This window comes from Orbicella faveolata, unplaced genomic scaffold, assembly GCF_042242905.1.
Source record: "Orbicella faveolata isolate gen_17 unplaced genomic scaffold, um_ofav_v1 contig_24, whole genome shotgun sequence".
NCBI lineage: Eukaryota > Metazoa > Cnidaria > Anthozoa > Scleractinia > Merulinidae > Orbicella > Orbicella faveolata.
Window position 1 is genome coordinate 22,663,383 of NW_028301552.1, and position 17,761 is coordinate 22,681,143.

At 37.2% G+C, this 17,761-nt stretch overlaps 2 protein-coding genes across 2 annotated transcripts in view; one reads left to right on the top strand and one right to left on the bottom strand.

The window, feature by feature from the left end:
• Positions 1–16,968, top strand: LOC110068757 (uncharacterized). Its single transcript, XM_089291518.1, has 17 exons — positions 1–171; positions 4,066–4,122; positions 4,603–4,688; positions 4,936–4,963; positions 5,167–5,249; positions 5,472–5,524; positions 6,067–6,226; positions 8,190–8,323; positions 9,062–9,113; positions 10,739–10,825; positions 11,267–11,415; positions 11,962–12,018; positions 12,284–12,440; positions 12,812–12,919; positions 13,384–13,484; positions 15,137–15,239; positions 15,830–16,968. The coding sequence occupies exons 1-17, from the start codon at positions 117–119 to the stop codon at positions 16,181–16,183; spliced, it is 1,824 nt and encodes a 607-aa protein (XP_089147644.1). The 5' UTR covers positions 1–116; the 3' UTR covers positions 16,184–16,968.
• LOC110068754 (tetratricopeptide repeat protein 27-like) overlaps positions 16,816–17,761 on the bottom strand; it is a 25,906-nt gene continuing 24,960 nt past the window's right edge. The window contains exon 30 of the mRNA XM_089291514.1: positions 16,816–17,365. Coding sequence (XP_089147640.1) covers positions 17,249–17,365 — 117 coding nt within the window. The 3' untranslated portion in view covers positions 16,816–17,248. The remainder of the gene's footprint in view (positions 17,366–17,761) is intronic.

The window sequence follows — 17,761 nt, forward strand, 5'->3', positions numbered from 1 at the left end:
GTAACCAGGCAAATTCCTTTTCCCGCCAATAACAGGATAAGAGCTCATATTACAAACATCACGCTGGCCGATCGATAAGCGTAGCACCATTGGAATGAAGAATTTATGACACAAAAATGGCCAAAAGGAGACCGAATTCGCAATGCCAAGTCATTCCACACGATCATTTTGGTAAGTGGTAACAACGTTGAGCTGAATTATTTTTAAATTTTACATATGTTTTCGTCTGCATACATGTATTATTGGATTTCTTGTGCACGCGATCACAACATCCTGTTCAGCGAAGATTGAATTGCATACGAGCAGCAAATAAGCTTATGCGAGCTGTTGAATCAAGAGTTGAAAATTCATTTTCTATAATGCAAGGCTTAGAGGTTATTATTGTAGCTGAAAAGCTACATAAGTATGCAACTGCCCTTGATTATACGACTTGTCAGTTCTGCGACATATTAAACAAATTGATCTTCTTATGTCTCTTATGCTAATTCATCTATAAGTTTATGTCATTACGTTTTTATTTTATGACCATCAATGATAGCACATAAAGAAGGTTTCAGCTTTCGAATCACCTTAATACAGTTGTTAGAGCATTTTTGCTATGTGTATCGTCATCGTTTGTAAAGATTCTATGCAGCTGGCGTTTATAATCAGGTGGCATTTTACATTGGTTAATAAAGTTTGGCACAGTAGAGACATTAGGGGGATAGTTTATGTAGCTAATCCCACGGAGGCAAGTAAAATATGTTGACGATTTATTCACATATATTTTCAAAGTTTTCATGCTCAGCTGAAAAGTTTTGCTGTGTCTCTATGTCCGGCAGCCTGACAGGTTTTTCAAAATACTCAGTGTCCGGCAGTCAAAATTATTTTTTAGAAATTTCAGTTAACAATGTCAAATCCTTGTTTATATGGCTGAATACTAATTTTGGTGAGCCTGGCACCCGGTATATTGGGATTTATAACGTAGACTATTATAAAGTGACCGGCAGTCAAAACGTTTGAATAGCAATCCGGTTAGCCTAAAAAGCACTCTGGTTAACCTAAATAGCTCTCCGGTTAGCCTGTGTACGGTTAGCTTTCAATAATGCTAAGGGTAACTCTATAAATAATTTTTAAAAATTCCGAAATTTGCCAGCCGGTTGCTGTGGCGCAGTGGTTAGGAGCATCACTTGCCATGCCAGCGACCCAGGTTCAATTCAATTCAATTCAATTTACGGTGTTTTACTTAATAAAAAAATTTCTAAGTCTTACTGCCGGACACGTAGTATTCTAAAAGACCTGTCCAACTGCCAGACATGTAGCCACAGCGGAAAAGTTTGAAGACCCTTTGAAAATACTGACAAGTGAAATTAGTGTGCCTTGTTTAATTCTCCAGGAGCCAGTTCATGTGCATGTACATTAATATACAGTGGCAGATGCAAGCCTGTTTTTAAGGTTGGGGGCTCAAAATAGGGTTAGCACATCCTGCTTCCTAGCACCATTTTTCCTCCATCCTGACATCCTGCTCAGTTACTTCAGACATGTCATCCCGATCCCGCCAAGTTCCAAAGTAATTTAACTATGACAAGATGATGTGTTTCCTGATGAGACACTGAGCTTTCACATGCTAAGGTATTACAACAGGCTTTCGCAGTTGCTCAGGTCACTGTTTATGCTAAACAACATAATGTAAGTTAATTGGTAAATTTCTACAAAAGAGAAACTGTGTTGACGGGCCTGCATGACCACTCCAGTTTGCAGATGAATTGGTTCATTACAACCTTCACAGCTTAGCCTTTACTAGGACATCTTTTATGGATTTCCTTGATACGAGATCAGGTGGGGGGAAGGGGGGTACTCCTTGAAGATTTCTCTCAGTCCTGGTTGATTCTGAATAAGGTGCCTTTTTTCCATGAGTGTGTCCTTAAGGTTAGACAACTCCAGGTGGTATTGCATTACAAAGGGCAGTATTTTCAGTGCTAGTGCCACTTTTCTATCGAAAGTTAATCTCTGACAAGTGTTTTTCTACAATTCTAGCTGGGTAATCTCTATTCTGAAGGTGTGTTTTGAAGTTTCCACTGAAATTTCTCTTCTGTTACTGTTTGATAATTTTGAAAATTTTCAAAATTTCAATCTTGTCCCCAGATCGAACTCCATAGTCAGCAATGACCAAAAGCACTACACTCTGGAAACAGTCAGAAAATTTTGGTTCAATTTGATTGTGCACATATGTTTAAGTTCAATAGCAGTTGCTGAACATGCATAGAGAGTAACCACTCTGGCTAACGCTGGCTCACCTTCCGATATCTCCCACAAATCTCAAGTTTTTTAGTACTTACCCAGAGAATCATGTCCTCTGAGAATCAGATTGTCAAAAATTATAAAATATGATAATGATGAATGACTTACAAACAATATATGTATTAACATATGATTAGCTTCGATTTGCTGATTTGCATAGTATAAGAACGTGCCTTTTTACAAATTCCTTGTCACTTTCCCCTGATGAAGGCTGAAGTTTTAGCCCAAATGTTGGGACTTTTACAAAAATTTTTACTAACATTTATACATTTTTTAAACCAGAGTAACGTTTTTCAATCATATACCCTAAATTGTCAGTAGTGGATGCATAAAGCTTATTTAACCCTTCAGATTTAACAAAGAAGTTATATCCCAAGGACCATGTGAGGTCATGAGGGGCTATTTGTTTGTATATTTTTTTTATTTAGTTATTAACTGACAAATAAATAGGAAATTAAACAAAATAAAAAGAGAAAAATAGTAATATTACAGCACAGTACTAAACCTTACTATTATAGTAAAAACAGTTGGTTACAATACTTACAACAGCACTTACAGTACAACATGATAGTTAACGCTACTTACATCATTTAGTTTACATAGCTAAAACAATAATGTTTGTAAGTGTTAGTATCTGTGCTAGTACATGTATCTGTGTTCTGTTTTGTTGAAAACCCTGTATAGAATCACGCTATATAGATTTGATAAATGTTAGTTGCTGGTTCGTTTTATTTGTCCACCAGTTTTGAAAGGTCTTCCAATAGGCTATAACAGAAGAGCAGCGTAAGAACACAATTTATTATCTAGAGGTACTACCATGTGTACATTGTTGTCAAAAATTTTGTTTCTAAAACAAGTCGTTTTAGTTGCAAGAATGTTGTGCATGATCTTACATTGAAACATTGTTATCTTAATGTCTTACTTGATCTGGAAATTTAGGTTGTCAAGTGACTGTGCGTGTGTACGTGCGTCTGTTGCACGCTTTTTACTTTTCTTCCGACATATTCCTTGCACAATCGTCTCTTGGAAGGTCTCTGATATATTGCGTACGTATTTTCTACAATCTTGGTTATGCTAATTGGGTATAGTTTGTGAAAATTTAATGGGAAAAAATAGCAAAACCACATGCTGAACAAGTGATTGTTTTTTGAGTTTCTGATCCAAGGAAAACAAATCCTCTTTTTCCTTAATGGTTAGCTATTGCAATCAGGAGCTCCACTTTTAGGCTTGGCTAAATCTATGTAATTTATTGGATGGTCATGACGGACTTGATGGAACCCTCCTGGGTAAAAGTTTCATTATTCAAGATGGCTGCCACCTAAGGACAAGGCATTCCTATAAAAATAAAAATAAAAATAAGACTTAATTTAAGGTATGTTAACACTTAATAGCCAAAGGGTAATCAACTTGTGGCCCTTGGAAAATAAAATTACAAACCTAATGAAAAATGAACAATGCTATGAATACAAATAACCTAAAATTATTAGAGATGCGAATAGTTGAATTACAATTATAATTATCATATTAAACACTTCCATTAAATATAGATGTAAAAGCTAAATCCTAAAATGGTCTAAATGTTGCTGCGCTGCAAAGATTGTTTTAATCCTCTTCCTTCTCCTTCTGTTAGGAACCAAGGCATATATACTATAAGATTAAGCATACCATGATTTGCTAAATTTTGGCATTTTTTGACTTGGCAGCAAAATAAGGATTGAAATCTGAGAAAGTGTAGGCCAATTAACGTGGACTTAATCATGATATTTTATTTTATGTTTTGAGCAGGAGATGACAGTCCTGTGTTACTCAGTATACCACAGATGCAGAAACCTTTTGACTATGGTAAGATGACACCAATGAACAAGTTAGGTGAAGTCAGGTCAGATGGGAAGTGTTCCAGATACGTGAGGGGCTTCAGGTCAAAAACCCGATAAGGTTACGTTGGGAGCATTGGGAAGTGACCCGTTGGAATTCCTTATTGACACACTGCATTGAAAAATTATAGGGAATGCCGCAAATGGGCTGGGTGGAATGAAATTCCAGGGAGAGTTGCACTTTTATTGATAAATGGGACCTAGATGTACATATTATACAGTGCCAACTGATAACAAATTACAAGAAGCTGTCAGCCTTTCCAGAAAACAACCTGTTTAGCAACTTGTGCACATAACAATAAAGTATGGAACATAGAAACAATGATGTAGAAAGGAATTTAGAATTATTTCAAAAAGATAATAAATACTGTATATTGACTGTCACTTTCACCTTGACAAGGAGCTATTGAATAACTGAACCTCTAAAACCATCCTCTTTCTTCATCAGGATGGCAGCGGGAGATTATTTATAGGCATATAGGATCTGGCAGAAATAGTGATGTCATTTACATAACACCCTGTGGAAAGAAACTGGTAAGAAATATTTCTGTTGAACTTGTACATTTTAATACATGTTTGTTGATAAAAGTTCAATAATTATAGTCATACGGTTAGCCTTAACTGCTGATTTTAAGGGATGAAGTGAAGGGGAGGTAAGTAAGGTATAATTTAATTTATGATTTTCAGAAAGTTAGTTTCTTTGTAATTCCAGTCCTCAGATGTTGATTGTGTGACAGAAAAATGCTTTTAACATTTTCTCTTTAATTATCATCTTTTGTAGAATTGCCGAGCTGATGTAGAAAAATATTGTAAGTATAAATTACATTAACTTTATACATAATTGCTTATTAATTTTAAATAACTATCAAATGGTTAAATAGACATTAAACTATTTATTTAATATACTCCCTTTTGCAACCATCTGGAAAATATGTTACCTCCCCTATGTACTTCTTAATTTACTATAGGAAAGAAATATTCTTTCTGACTGATGGATTTTTTGTTTCACCAGTAAGAGCAGAGAAGATCTGTTATTTGTCTCCAGATTGGTTTTCTTTTGACAGTCATGTTCTAGTTGGTGGAGGAGACAGAGAGGTATGATGTGCTTTTTTTCCATTGAGTGCAGCCTACTTTCCATATTGACAACAAACATTTTAAGAAATTCCAGAATGGGAGCAAATGGTACAGAAAGTTCTGGGAAAGTTTCCAGTAAATCACGTGATTTACTTCAGATATTTTGACTTCACATGCAGTGAAAACATGTATTTTAAATTAATAGTATGTGTGAAATACCTCAATGTCCATTTTAAATTTTAGGTTTCTCGTGCCATTTCAGTCATAGCAACACAGGAACCATGGAGAAAATCCAAGTAAGCTGTGAGCTTATGTGACATCTAAATTATATGTATTCTTTTGTGGGTCTAGTTTGCCAAACAAGCTTAATGTTGAAATCAGTGTGAAGAGCTATGCTAGCTGGACACCTTGGAAACAAGGTAGAGCACCAGTGAAGTTGATTGACACCTTCAGTCAGTGGTTTTAACGCAGTGCATATGGTGATGACAGGTGGCAGTTCCAGCTTTGCCTGGATTTGTCATCCAAGCTGCGTTTTTTTGTCTTTTGGCTATTTGTCTGTTACCTTACCTGTAATCTTGTAAAGCTGGTTGCAGACATCAGGGTGGATATTGCTGGATTGCAGCTTAAATTGCCAGCCGTGGTAGCTGTACTCGATTCTACAATGCCACAATTCAATGCTCCATTGTTTTGGGTTCATGAAGGATTGCTATTTTAGTAGGCAAGTTATTTTTCCTAGTTAATCTGCGCATCTATTGCTCGATTCAGAGTCCAAATTTGTTTCCACTCTTCTTCTTTGTCACTTAGCATAGGACTAATGATTTTATTCCCTAATATGTAGATGGTCTACATTGGTGATATGTACAAGATATTGTCCAAATCGTAATAATGCCAGACCATCACTACAGTGCACCAACTGCAAGAACTTCTTTCACCCAGAATGTGTGTTTCTGTCTACACCAACTGAAATCAAGAAACATAAAGACAACTACATTTGCACAGTGAGTTACAATTCATTTAAGCTGTACATTTACTTGTAGAGTAGTAAAATGGATGAGTGAAGCATTTATAACAAAACTGTATACAGTATATAGATCAGTCATCTTTATTTTGGTTTACAAGTCAACTTGATTTATAAAATAGCGTGCACGCTAGTCCAACCTAATTCCTATTGAGCCATCATGAACGAAATCTCCATATACACACGGCCATGCGTATATAACATGATGTGTGCATTTTCAATATAGCTGCAAAATTTCCGTCGAGGTTAGTGCGAGTTCCTTTTGTTTAAGTTTCGGCAATGTGAAGATTATTCTGAACAACCCAAACCCTACTTCAAGCCTTTGACTTTTGCCGAGCAGAGATGTTTACTTTAAAACTTGAGTATTTTCACTTTGTTTGTCTACATTTTCATTGAGTATTTTTGACTTTGTTTGCCTACATTTTCATTATAATTAAATCAAAGAAGCGAATTTTTCATTGACAAACCAGGTTAAGCATTTTCGTTCAACTGATTGTGGTGTGTTAGGATCCTAATGGCCTTTGTTTTCCTTCACCATGCATTGCAAGAATTTTGTAGTTGATCACAATTAAAACATGTTTTAGTGCCCAATATGTTGTCACCATGTTATAAAAGAATTGGTTCATGCTTTTAGCTGTATGTATGTCAAGTTATGGATGCACTTGGGAAGTTCGGAGAGCACTCGAGAAGCTAGGGTTGCTCTCGGCTATTGTCTCAAGCAACTCTTATGCTTCTTTGGTGCTCTCTAAACTTCCCATGTGCATCCATAACTCGACATACACATACTAAGCATGAACCAATTCTTTATGTTACAATTGGCCTGGCCCTCAGATAGCTAGTAGGGAGTTTAAGAAACCAGGACACAACGCTGAGGACAACGTCGATTAAAAAATTATTTAATTTATATTTTACCTACGAATCTCGCGATACTCTTAAGTCATTTTCGTTTGTTTCTTAATGTCAAAACTATCATGAAACTGAATCTGGGACAGGGTGAAACATTTGAAATAAAGATAAAAAGTTAGCAGTCGTGGTTCACGTTCTCTGGACAACGCAGAATTTGGTCATTTCACATTGTTGTTTGCAGAGGACAGCAAAGAAATGTATCAAGAATTATGACGCACATGCCCAGCCATTGTTCTGCTCATTAAACCTTTTGTTTAGCGACGTTCCCATTGCCATTGCTGTTGTGGTTTTCTTAAACTCCCCAGTGCTAGTCTACACATGTCAGTCTATCATAATCTAATAACAAACATTCTCATTTATAAATACATTACAATAGGAAAATTAACAAAAAGTAAATAAAATAGAAGGATGGGAAAGAATGACAGAAATATACTATGTGGAAATGTTAGGGGTTATCAGATTAATTTATGAGTAATTCGTGAGTGTGATTCAGGTTCTCCATTCAGCTATTTCTCGCAGAATTGTTTTGTGATCTAGCGGGTGGCCAATTACAGCTGTTCAAACCTGTACTGGATACCTGTAATTGGACACTTGAACCGTCTGATCGTGTGCACTTCAATGCTTCCCTTCTTGCAGTTGCCCTTTTAATTTAAGTGATTGGTGGAATATAACACTGACGTTTTCACTTTCAAGAGGTTTACAAAGACTTGTTAACTTCAACACTTGTTATTGAAACAATTAAGTAACAATAAAATATTGTTTCTACCTTCTTTCACCAAGAATTTGTGTATGTGTCACACATCCTGCTGTGTTTCTCTCAGCAATTGGACCTTGTGATGTTGAGGTCATGAGTGCAAACTGAATAAAGAACTGTGTATTACAACCTGTAAATCAAATCAGGCAAATCAGGCATCATTGAGTTGTAATACAGTGTATGTTATTTAGATTGATTGACTTTGCTATACTTGACGCCATGCTATTGAGCTTCTTTGTATCATGGGTTGAACTAAAGTCGTTTCTTGTACATTCATTTGCAGCACTGTTCGCTGGTTGAAAACCCAAATGCTCTTAAAGTCAAAATCAAATTAACAGATTTATGTCCTATCCTGAAGCTTTCATTTGATTGTCTGCTTCACATCTTGTCTTATCTTCCCCTCATTGATCTGTGCAGGTAGTGACGATAGTAATATTAATAATAATGAATTAATAATAAATTAATGATGATAAGGACTTGCATGGTGCAAATTCAACATACATTTTCAAAATGTGCGTCTCAAAATTGATAGAAAATAACAACGACATAAATAGATAAATTAAGAAGAAACACAACCAGGAAAGAATATTGGAAAGAAATATCAAACATTTTTGATACCGTAAAATATGAATGTAGACATTTTACAAGCTTAAACCTAATAAATTACCTGAGTGGCCTAAAGTGCTTTGGACTCCAGGTTCAAGCTGGATTGTTTGGGGTTCCCTGGAGTGTAATTTTTTTCCTTTAACCTGTAATTCCACGTTCTCTTGAGCTGTCACTGATTGACTCTTAAGGTAGAGTGAGTGTGATGGAGGGCCCTTAATCACGGGAACACTCATCAAGTTTTACTATTCTGCTTAATCAAGGAAGAGTGATCACCATTTTCTTTCTATAGAGTCAAATTGTGTGAATCTTATATTATGATTATGCTCTAACATTTGAGTCATTAGTTTAAATAGCCAATGCACCTACTAAGCTTCCTGTCCCGTGGCCTTTTATACAAATTGTTTTTCTAAGTGGAGTCATCAACTTTGTGTTATGCTACATGCAGAAATTGGCTATTATACTAAGTTATGTAACATAAGCTAATTGAATGTCTTAAACAATAGTGAATATATACACATGTTAATAACTTAATGTTTTTGTCCCCTGCAGTGCAAGCTGTGTTTGTACTACATGGAATCAAGTATCATCCCAGCCCATCTTGGTGAGAACATTTTTTAATGCGTTTTGAGGACTGAACTATGTGTCATTGTGTAGTTCCAGAAAATATCCATACCCCACCACAGAGGGAATTTCATGTGCAGCACCCACTTCCCCAGAATTTCCATTTTATGAGCTCAAAAATAACCCACCCCCTGGAATTTCCAAGAGTATAATATGAACACCCGCAATACCCTCTGAAGAATTTCATTTTGGCTGGCTTAACACTCCAGCTGTCTGTGTTCTACGTCACTCCTGTTTATTCTCGATGGATTGTAACATCTGAAGATGCGTACTAAGGAAACATTCTGACAGCAATTTATTTTAACATGCTTTGCAAGTAAATAGCTGAAATGGTAACTGTCATCAAATTACCTTCGTACATGTATGTCACTATGTTCCTCAGTAAATGTGGTACAAGTTCTGTTGAAAGACCAGTAAGCTGAGAGTGGATGAAATTGATACCAAACTTTTATCATGAACACGATCGCTAACACACTTGTGAAGAAAGCCGGTGATTTTAAAAGCAAAATTACACACAAATAGACAGAGGTAAACAAGAACTTCTCAAGTTTCTGAAGTCGTAGTAGCATTTCTACTGTTATAAGGAAACTAATTTTCTCGAATGTAAGTTGTATGCGTGCATAGTTTAATTTGTTTCTGTGAGCTTCTTACACAAAACAAATCACTTGCCTCGCTTATAGAACGAAAATACATTGCCTGGGTTGTTCTTGTTTTGTTTGTGTGCACAGTTTGTGTTGTATGCATGCATACTGAGTTTAATTTGTTTTCATGAGCTTCGCACTTAAAGCATCCCACTTGCCTGTACACACTTATGGAACAAGGTATACATTGCATGGGCTCTTTTTTTGTTTGTTTGCATGCATAGTTTTGTTTTAATTGTCTGCCACGTAATTTGCTACTTTTCCTGCACATGGCGTAACTCTAGATTGTCTATTTAGTATATTGTGTGCAGCTTCACCAGTTTTACGACTCCTTCAAGTTGACAGGGTCTCTTACTTAATGAGATGCAGTTTCACCATTTACTGTGGAATGACGATTTAATTTATTTCAATGAAAAGTACCACATTTACCACTTGAAACAATTGTAATACCTATTTTACCACTCGCACAAGTCATATCCCTTGAACTGCTTGAATCTTAACATTCACGACAAGAGCAAGTGGTGAGCGTTGGACATGCTTGGAACTTGCTTACAAGTGAGGACAAATAATTCTGCTATGTTATCAGTTCTTCGTGACTTTGTATACTATTGGCCTTTATTATCCAACTGCAGCGAATACCGTCCAAATAACAGTACAAATATACAGTGATATTGTACAGTTATTTGTACAGTAGAAAACCTGTTTGCTGTACAGGTCGGTGCGCGCACGCAAAACTGTCACACTCGCCCTCTTTCATTGATAAATTTATTGACTACAGCAGGTGGATAATAAATCTCTTATTAGATGTTTTGGTGTGTAGTTTCGCTGTATGTTTTTACTTGTTGTTTGTATTTTGACTCGTAAAAATATACAGCGATACTATACACCAAAACATCTAATAAGTCCCATTTCATTAAGGAGAAATTGGACATTTGGTTTTCAATTAGGGAATTCTTTTTCATAGTGGAGAAGAGTGTCACTACATGGACTGCAAGTTAAGAACTGGAACATGCCTGCAAGATGGATGGTCCAGTGTGCTACTCACAGAATGGTATGTTATAATTGGACATCCATGTCAGGTTAAATTTAATGATGTAGCATTTGTAGGTGATTGGGCTATTACTACAAGTGTGTCTATTGCTTAGAAAATTTTGATTATAGTCATAAGACTATATTCCTGAATTTGTTCATTCCACCCTATTACCCTGCACACGCAATAAAAGTCTCAAAGAAAAGCAGAGTGAACTGACGTGTAGGACTGATTGCACTGCACACAGCAATTTTATTCATTTATTCAGTACTATATTTGTACAAAGTTTTTGACCAAGTGGAATCATTTTGCTCTGAGTGTGCTGGTACATAAGGGCTATCCTCTAGTATTATTCTTTCATACATCTGTTGACTATTTATTAATATCGACTGGTGTGAAGTGAGTGAGTGAAAATACCGTTATCACTTAGATATAAACTCTGAACTGTTCTTTGATATGCAGGACTTAAGGGGCCTTGTACATAGCAAGAATCTTGCTGATTCATGGTCAACCATTGGAAATGTGTTTCGTCAACTATCTGCTCTGAGGTGGCTAGACTTTGGGCTTGTGCCAACATGGATTCTTCATCAAGTAGCAGAATGTTTACCTGAGTAAGTAGTGACTCAGTGAAACTGCTAATAATATGATGGTATAATATTACAGGGTTAAAGGGGCCACAAGATGAAGTCAGATGACATGTAATATGCTATACACAAAATTTTCAAAATATAATAAGTATCGGTCATATGAGACAATCAAGACTGACATGACAAACTGATTCAGAAAGGAACAGAGATGATTGAGAATCGAGAAGTTTCCAGTATTTAGTCTTCAAGACTTTTTGTGTGGATGAAGAAAATAGAGTGCGAGCCATACTTTGTAAATTGTAAGTTTCGTGTCCTTAGTAACCTGTTCCAGGCTTGCCTCTTTTCGTGCTGCTCCCTAACTAATTGACTCCTCGTTCTTTGCTATTTATCAACGTCAATAAAAGTAAATTTACCGCTTTTACGAGTTTGTGAGGCTTTCGTTTCGAGTGTTAGGTCTTCATCAGTACAATGGTGATTCTTACGGTACTTTTTTTACAATACTCAGTTTGCCTCATATATTCGGCTGTGAATAGCTACTGACTGGCGCATGTAATATCTTATATCCGACAGCTTGGAAGTCTTAACTGCAGAATGGATAAGTGATATCGAGAGTGAACCAGAAAGATGGTATGTTTTACGATCCCCACTCCTACTACATCTTCTACATGTACATACTAACCCAATTCAATACTTCAGGAGATTCACGATTATCATGCCGCATCATTGGTCCTGTGTTGTGTTTAACACGAACCTTCCGCCAGTTTAGAGCAACAGAAATCTGTTAAATTTGATTGCTAGAGTTCATTACAGTCATGATTTCGCCCTACATCCCATCTGCAACCATGCACAGGTGCCTTGTATAACTGTGTTCTTTCTTTTCCCATTATTTAAGGTCGTACACATCACACTTGGATTTTGGGAAACTTGCTCAACTCACCTCTCTCAGGAGACTTCAGCTGCGAGCAGCTTGTGGTGGCTTAACTCTCCCTTCATTTGCCTTCAGTGGAGGATTGGCAGCACTGAGTAATCTCAAAGATCTCACTAAACTGGTAACACTTAGCACACAATTTCTGCAGTTTACTTACTTACAGTGAAGTTTATACTTAAACCAGCCTGTAGCTTTCATCGCTTACTATTTACCCGATATGCTCTTATATGTGAGTAGTAAGACGTGGCTGTATTGGATGGGAGGGGAGGGAGTTAGGTTATTTCTGTTGTCACAAATAAGCAAGCAAGGTTTTCGGGTGTAAATCAATGTCTTTGCAGTCGTTTATTGTTTGCAAGACTTGTGAATTTCGGTTAACAGTAGCTGAAATTTTCACTTCATGCAGGGGAACGAAAATTTGGAAGACGTCAGTGAGGAAATTGAAAATATTAAAATAACCTCAATTGAAAAGTCTTTTTCTTTTGATTTTCACAGTCATTAACCACTTTAAAAAATGTCCCTGGTTCTGACTTTGGATTTCTCAGACATTTGTCCAACATAGAGGAACTTGAAATAGGAGACTGTTCTGACTGGGACAACGAGGTGAGAACTTCTTTTTCAGTTCTTGGTGTAGAACTTCCTTGAAACTTTTGAAGTGGAATGGATTGGATAGAACACTGAAACTGTTTTAGAAATCCTACAATTTTCATTTCACGGAAAAACGTTTGCTATTTCACACTGCACATGTGCAGTTCTCCGGTATAGCGATGATTAAGTAACAATTCATCGAAGTGGAGGTGAATAGTACTTCGCTAATCACCTCCCAGTCCACCAATCAGAACGCGTGAAAAAACCTATTCACTTGTGCGGTATTACTGATAATTCATGATGTATTTTTGGCTAAGATTTCATTTGAAAATGGTCAAATGGTCTTTGCACGGCTAAAATGTGTAATGTTATGTGACGTTATTCGAGTACTTTCATCCACCTTCTTGCTCACACCAGATTTTAACTGTGAACTTGTTAGTGTGTGGTTTGTCAATACAGCTGTGTTTCTTCTTTTTCAGACTTACGATTGCCTTGGTTACCTTACAAAGTTACGGTGTTTACGACTAGAGTGTGGGAGGAGTGATGATGGACTGGGACGAGCCTTGAAAGACATGCACAGGTATACATTGCTGCTTAATGTACACAGATCTACCAATTGTACTTAATTTCAACATATTTTTGTCCCATCGGTCAGGTTTCATATTATTGTAGAAGGTAGTAGTCATCAGCTGTCTACGTTGTAATTTGGAAAAGCATTTCATTTTATGTGCACTCAAACCTGTACATAACGGCCCTGTATTAAGCGGCCACCCTCTATTAAGCGGCCAGTTTTCAAACTCCCGATTTAGCGCTCATACAAACGCTGTATTTGTCTGTATTAGGCAGCCACGTCTATTAACCCTTTGAATACCAAACTTTCGCTCAAAAATACCGTTTTTAACCGTTTGGTCAGGTTTTTTAGCTGCCATGACGCTAAATAAGCTTAAGGTTTGCTAAGAAAGCTTTTTTTTTACTAAGTGGAGAGATTTTTCGAGGATTAGGTACAAAATTGAGCAAAATTTTAATTCAGGGCATGCGCATAAGCCAAAATTTGGACTTGTTTTTTTTTTTTGCCACTGATCTCTCAATTTTGTTTGCTGCCCCTTTCCTTTCAGTTTTTCTCGGCCCTTTTACACTGGCTACCTTTTGCATTGTATGTTCTTTCTGGCTGCCGTGAAAAGTTGGATGTTAATTACGGGCGAAGCCTAGAAATGGACCTTGATCAATCATAGGCGTAGTGGACCATTTTACCACCGTTTTTGCACCAAATCTGATAACGTTGTTTTTCGATTTGCGACGTCGGAATGTCGTCGATATCTATACCTGACCATTGTGCGGGAAGGGCTAGCCTAGCATTACTATCTGCTTATCAAGAATATCTGATCATATTTAAATTAATGACGTCACCAGTGGTACAAAGAGCACGACCATTAATTACGCATATATATGCGTAGTTGGTATTCAAAGGGTTTAGCGGCCGCGGCCACCCTGTAGTAGTCCTATGTTTGTCTTGCTTTGTTATTTTTATCTGTATTAAGCGGCCACCCTGAACGTAGCAACTATGAAATTGAACGTAAGAACTGTGAAACTGAACGTAACAACTGTGAAATTGAATGTAACAACTATGAAATTGAACGCAACATTTATGGTATGACGGAATGAGATATTTTGTTGTGAACTCTAAGTTATAGAAATACAGTACTGTATACCGTAGAAGAGTAGAGGATAATTTATTGCACAGTACTTTTACACAATGTTACGTACATTATACCGTTAAGTTACAAGTTGGCACTGAACCTTGTTTAAAGTATTGATCGCTTGAAAGAGTGTTCATTGTCCTATTGTTTCCTTGCATGAAGTGTTCGTGTATAATACGCCATTGAAATTGACAATTAAGCGGCCAGTTCCTCAAGTCCCGAGGGTGGCTGTTATATTCAGGTTCGACTGTATTTCACTTGCCTTCCGTCATATCTCAACAGATATTAACGCCCCTTCTACTTTTTGCGTTGTCTACCAATACACCTTACCTTTCGTTACATGTTAATTTATTGCATGCAATTCTGTCATAGGTAAATTATCAAAAATTCGTACAGTAATTATTGAAATAATTTATGTTAAGTGTATAAAATGTATGCAAATTTATTTAGGGTGGCATATCCTTAGCGTGAGCCATGTATGCACCATGTGTATATCAGAATACGACTGACAGTTGCATCATTTGTGGTTTGTTAGACTTGTTCATCTGGATCTTATTATGTTTGGTATCTCTTCTACTTTGGCTGATGCACTTCAGATGCTACCAAGTCTCACAACACTCTCTGTGTGGCCAGTCGAGGTATCATAACCCTTTTAAGTCCTCAGTAACCAACTTAAATTTCAGGAATGAGGCAATGTTTTATGAAGAGGTGTAGTAGTTGGGCTCTCGGTCGCTGATCTCCGTTAACTAATGTTGAAGTGTTTGCGCTCTTTTGTTACAATTCGTCTAGTTTCTACAAACAAAATGTAGCTGTGCTAGAAAGTGTGTATCGCTTTTTTTTTTAGCGGACTTAAGCCTGCGAGCAGTCTCTCGTTTCCTTGAAAATCCGTGGGGAAGAACACAAAACAATTTAGCCTCGCACGTCACGCTCACAGTCACGCTCGCATGCTCACTTGTTTTACGTTCTTCCCACGGATTTTCGAGGAAAAGAGAGACTGCTCGCAGTCTAAGCGGACAGAAGTCAATGTATTATAAATGTGTGGCAATCTTGAAAACACAGCATGCTTCCACACAGTTTTATGTTAAACATTTGATCAGTGATATCTTTCAATTTCAAGATATTTGGAATCAAACTCTAAAACAAATCTTCAGATTGGTGTTTTCTTCATTGTATTTCGCTGCATGTTTACTGCGATTCAGTAATGTTCTGTTTTGTAATTATTCCACAGGATAGTGCAGTGAACAGTCACTGCCTTGAAGCTGTGTTTAGACTCACTGATCTGTGTTGTTTAGACTGGGGTGTTGTTACTGGACCTCACTTGTCAATTCAGTTCACGGACCACAGATCATACAATCCGCATTCAAAAGGCATTTACTCCAGAGACGAGCCTCTGTTGCCCATTGCACCTCATCTTTGTTCTAATTTGTCATCGGAATTTCACATCCAGCAAGATTCTAACGGCAATCCAATGCTGTCTTTGAATGAACTGCACCGCATCTTAAGCAAGCGGCTTCCCTTAACGGACATCAGTGTGTTTAGAATTCCAGTGACGTCTGCCAGCAGGTTCTACTTTACAGCTTAACAATTCGTCCACGATGTATGGAAATTTTACAGGGATTTTCGTCAAGCCAGAATCAATATACAGAAGAGCCGCAAGTAACGAGAAACTAGAATATAGTACCAAAAAAGTAACGAGAAGTCAGACAGAATAGCAAAGCTCGCGCCTATGAGAAATAACTTGGTTATCATGTGATGTGACATTCTTGTGGAGAGGGAAGGAATTTGTCGCCAATTTTTTATGTCATCTCGTGGTCTTTTTGTTGTTGTTGTTGTTGTTGTTGTTGTTTTTTGTTTTGTTTTGTTTTGTTTCTTTTTTGTACAACAGTTAACGGCCACTGACGTGAGTTTTCGTTATGAACATCTTGGCTTTTATCTTATTCCCGCCGTTTTTCCTAAAAGCGTTCCTTTTTTGTTCTCTTGGGATAAGTTTCAAAGAAAGAAAATGTAGCACTTATGTTATTCTGGTCTCCAAACGTTGATTTTGACGCTGCTCTGAACAGAATAATGTTGTCCAAAAACACTGAAACGGCGGCCATATGGTGTATCAAACCAGTCCTGTGGGAGTTGAACTCTTTTCTGATGTAAACACTTTCTTTTGTTCCAATAAATTTGCATGAGTGCTGGCCACGTGACTAAAAACACTCTATAGGTATATTTGATACACCGTTACTATTTAATACTCTATTTGCAACTAGCATTTCCTCAGACAGTCATTTTATAAATCTTTTTACCCATAGAATCCACTCAGATGCGTGTGGACTTCAGTTTGTTTCGATTTCTTTTCTGAATAAATCACGTGTTCACATATGGTAGTGGTGTTTTTCTGTATCCCCATATTAGCGACTATCATTAGCGGTGGGAGAAATGATATTTTACAAATGCCACTTTCTGTTAACTGTAGTTACTAAACATTCAGCGCGAGGTTTTGGAAGGTTTGCACTGTCCTGTAAGTCGATTTTTTGCTCCATTGTGCGGCTTGACAACAAACTGAATCCTCGCAGGAAATAGACAGGTTACATCTCGGCGGGTACGTTATTAGTGGGCTTTTCAGAAGTGCTTCATCCATTTGAATCACAACATAATCCAGTTAACTCTTAAAATTAGAAATCAATTCAACAGTTCTCTGTAGACTGTCCTCTAAGTCCATGACGGATTGCGAAAGTTCGGCATGAATCTCCCCAGTAAGTGGATCGGTGTGGTGTTTCTGTTGAAATGAATGTTAAACTATGTCATAATCATTAATGGGATGCAACAAAATGCTTAATTTATAAGGCAATCAGGAAAACTCTAAAAGAAGGGTAGAAAATAGCTGACGGGGAACAACAAATCAAGATTGCGACGGAAACTTGAAAATGTAGGCTTATAGGCCGTCCGTGACTATGGCAACGTCCACACCACGCCGGAGAAATTTGAAATGGGCTTACCGTCCACACTAATCCGTCACGAAAACGGAGCTTTTCGAAAACACTTTTCAAACCGGGGAAATTTAAAAACGCCGGCTTTGCGTTTTCGTGTGGTCAACCATTGGCACGTCCCAGTCGAACTGTAACGAAGAGACTTCCAAGGTCATACGAAAATATCTATTGTGAGTTAAGAGACA

Bases quoted from the DNA above. Each gene is read 5' to 3' on its own strand.
- LOC110068757 (XM_089291518.1), top strand. From the start codon at position 117: ATGGCCAAAAGGAGACCGAATTCGCAATGCCAAGTCATTCCACACGAT. The intron at 4,964-5,166 runs GTAAGTATAAAT...TTGTTTCACCAG, and splicing joins AGCTGATGTAGAAAAATATT to TAAGAGCAGAGAAGATCTGT. The intron at 11,416-11,961 runs GTAAGTAGTGAC...TATATCCGACAG, and splicing joins GTAGCAGAATGTTTACCTGA to CTTGGAAGTCTTAACTGCAG.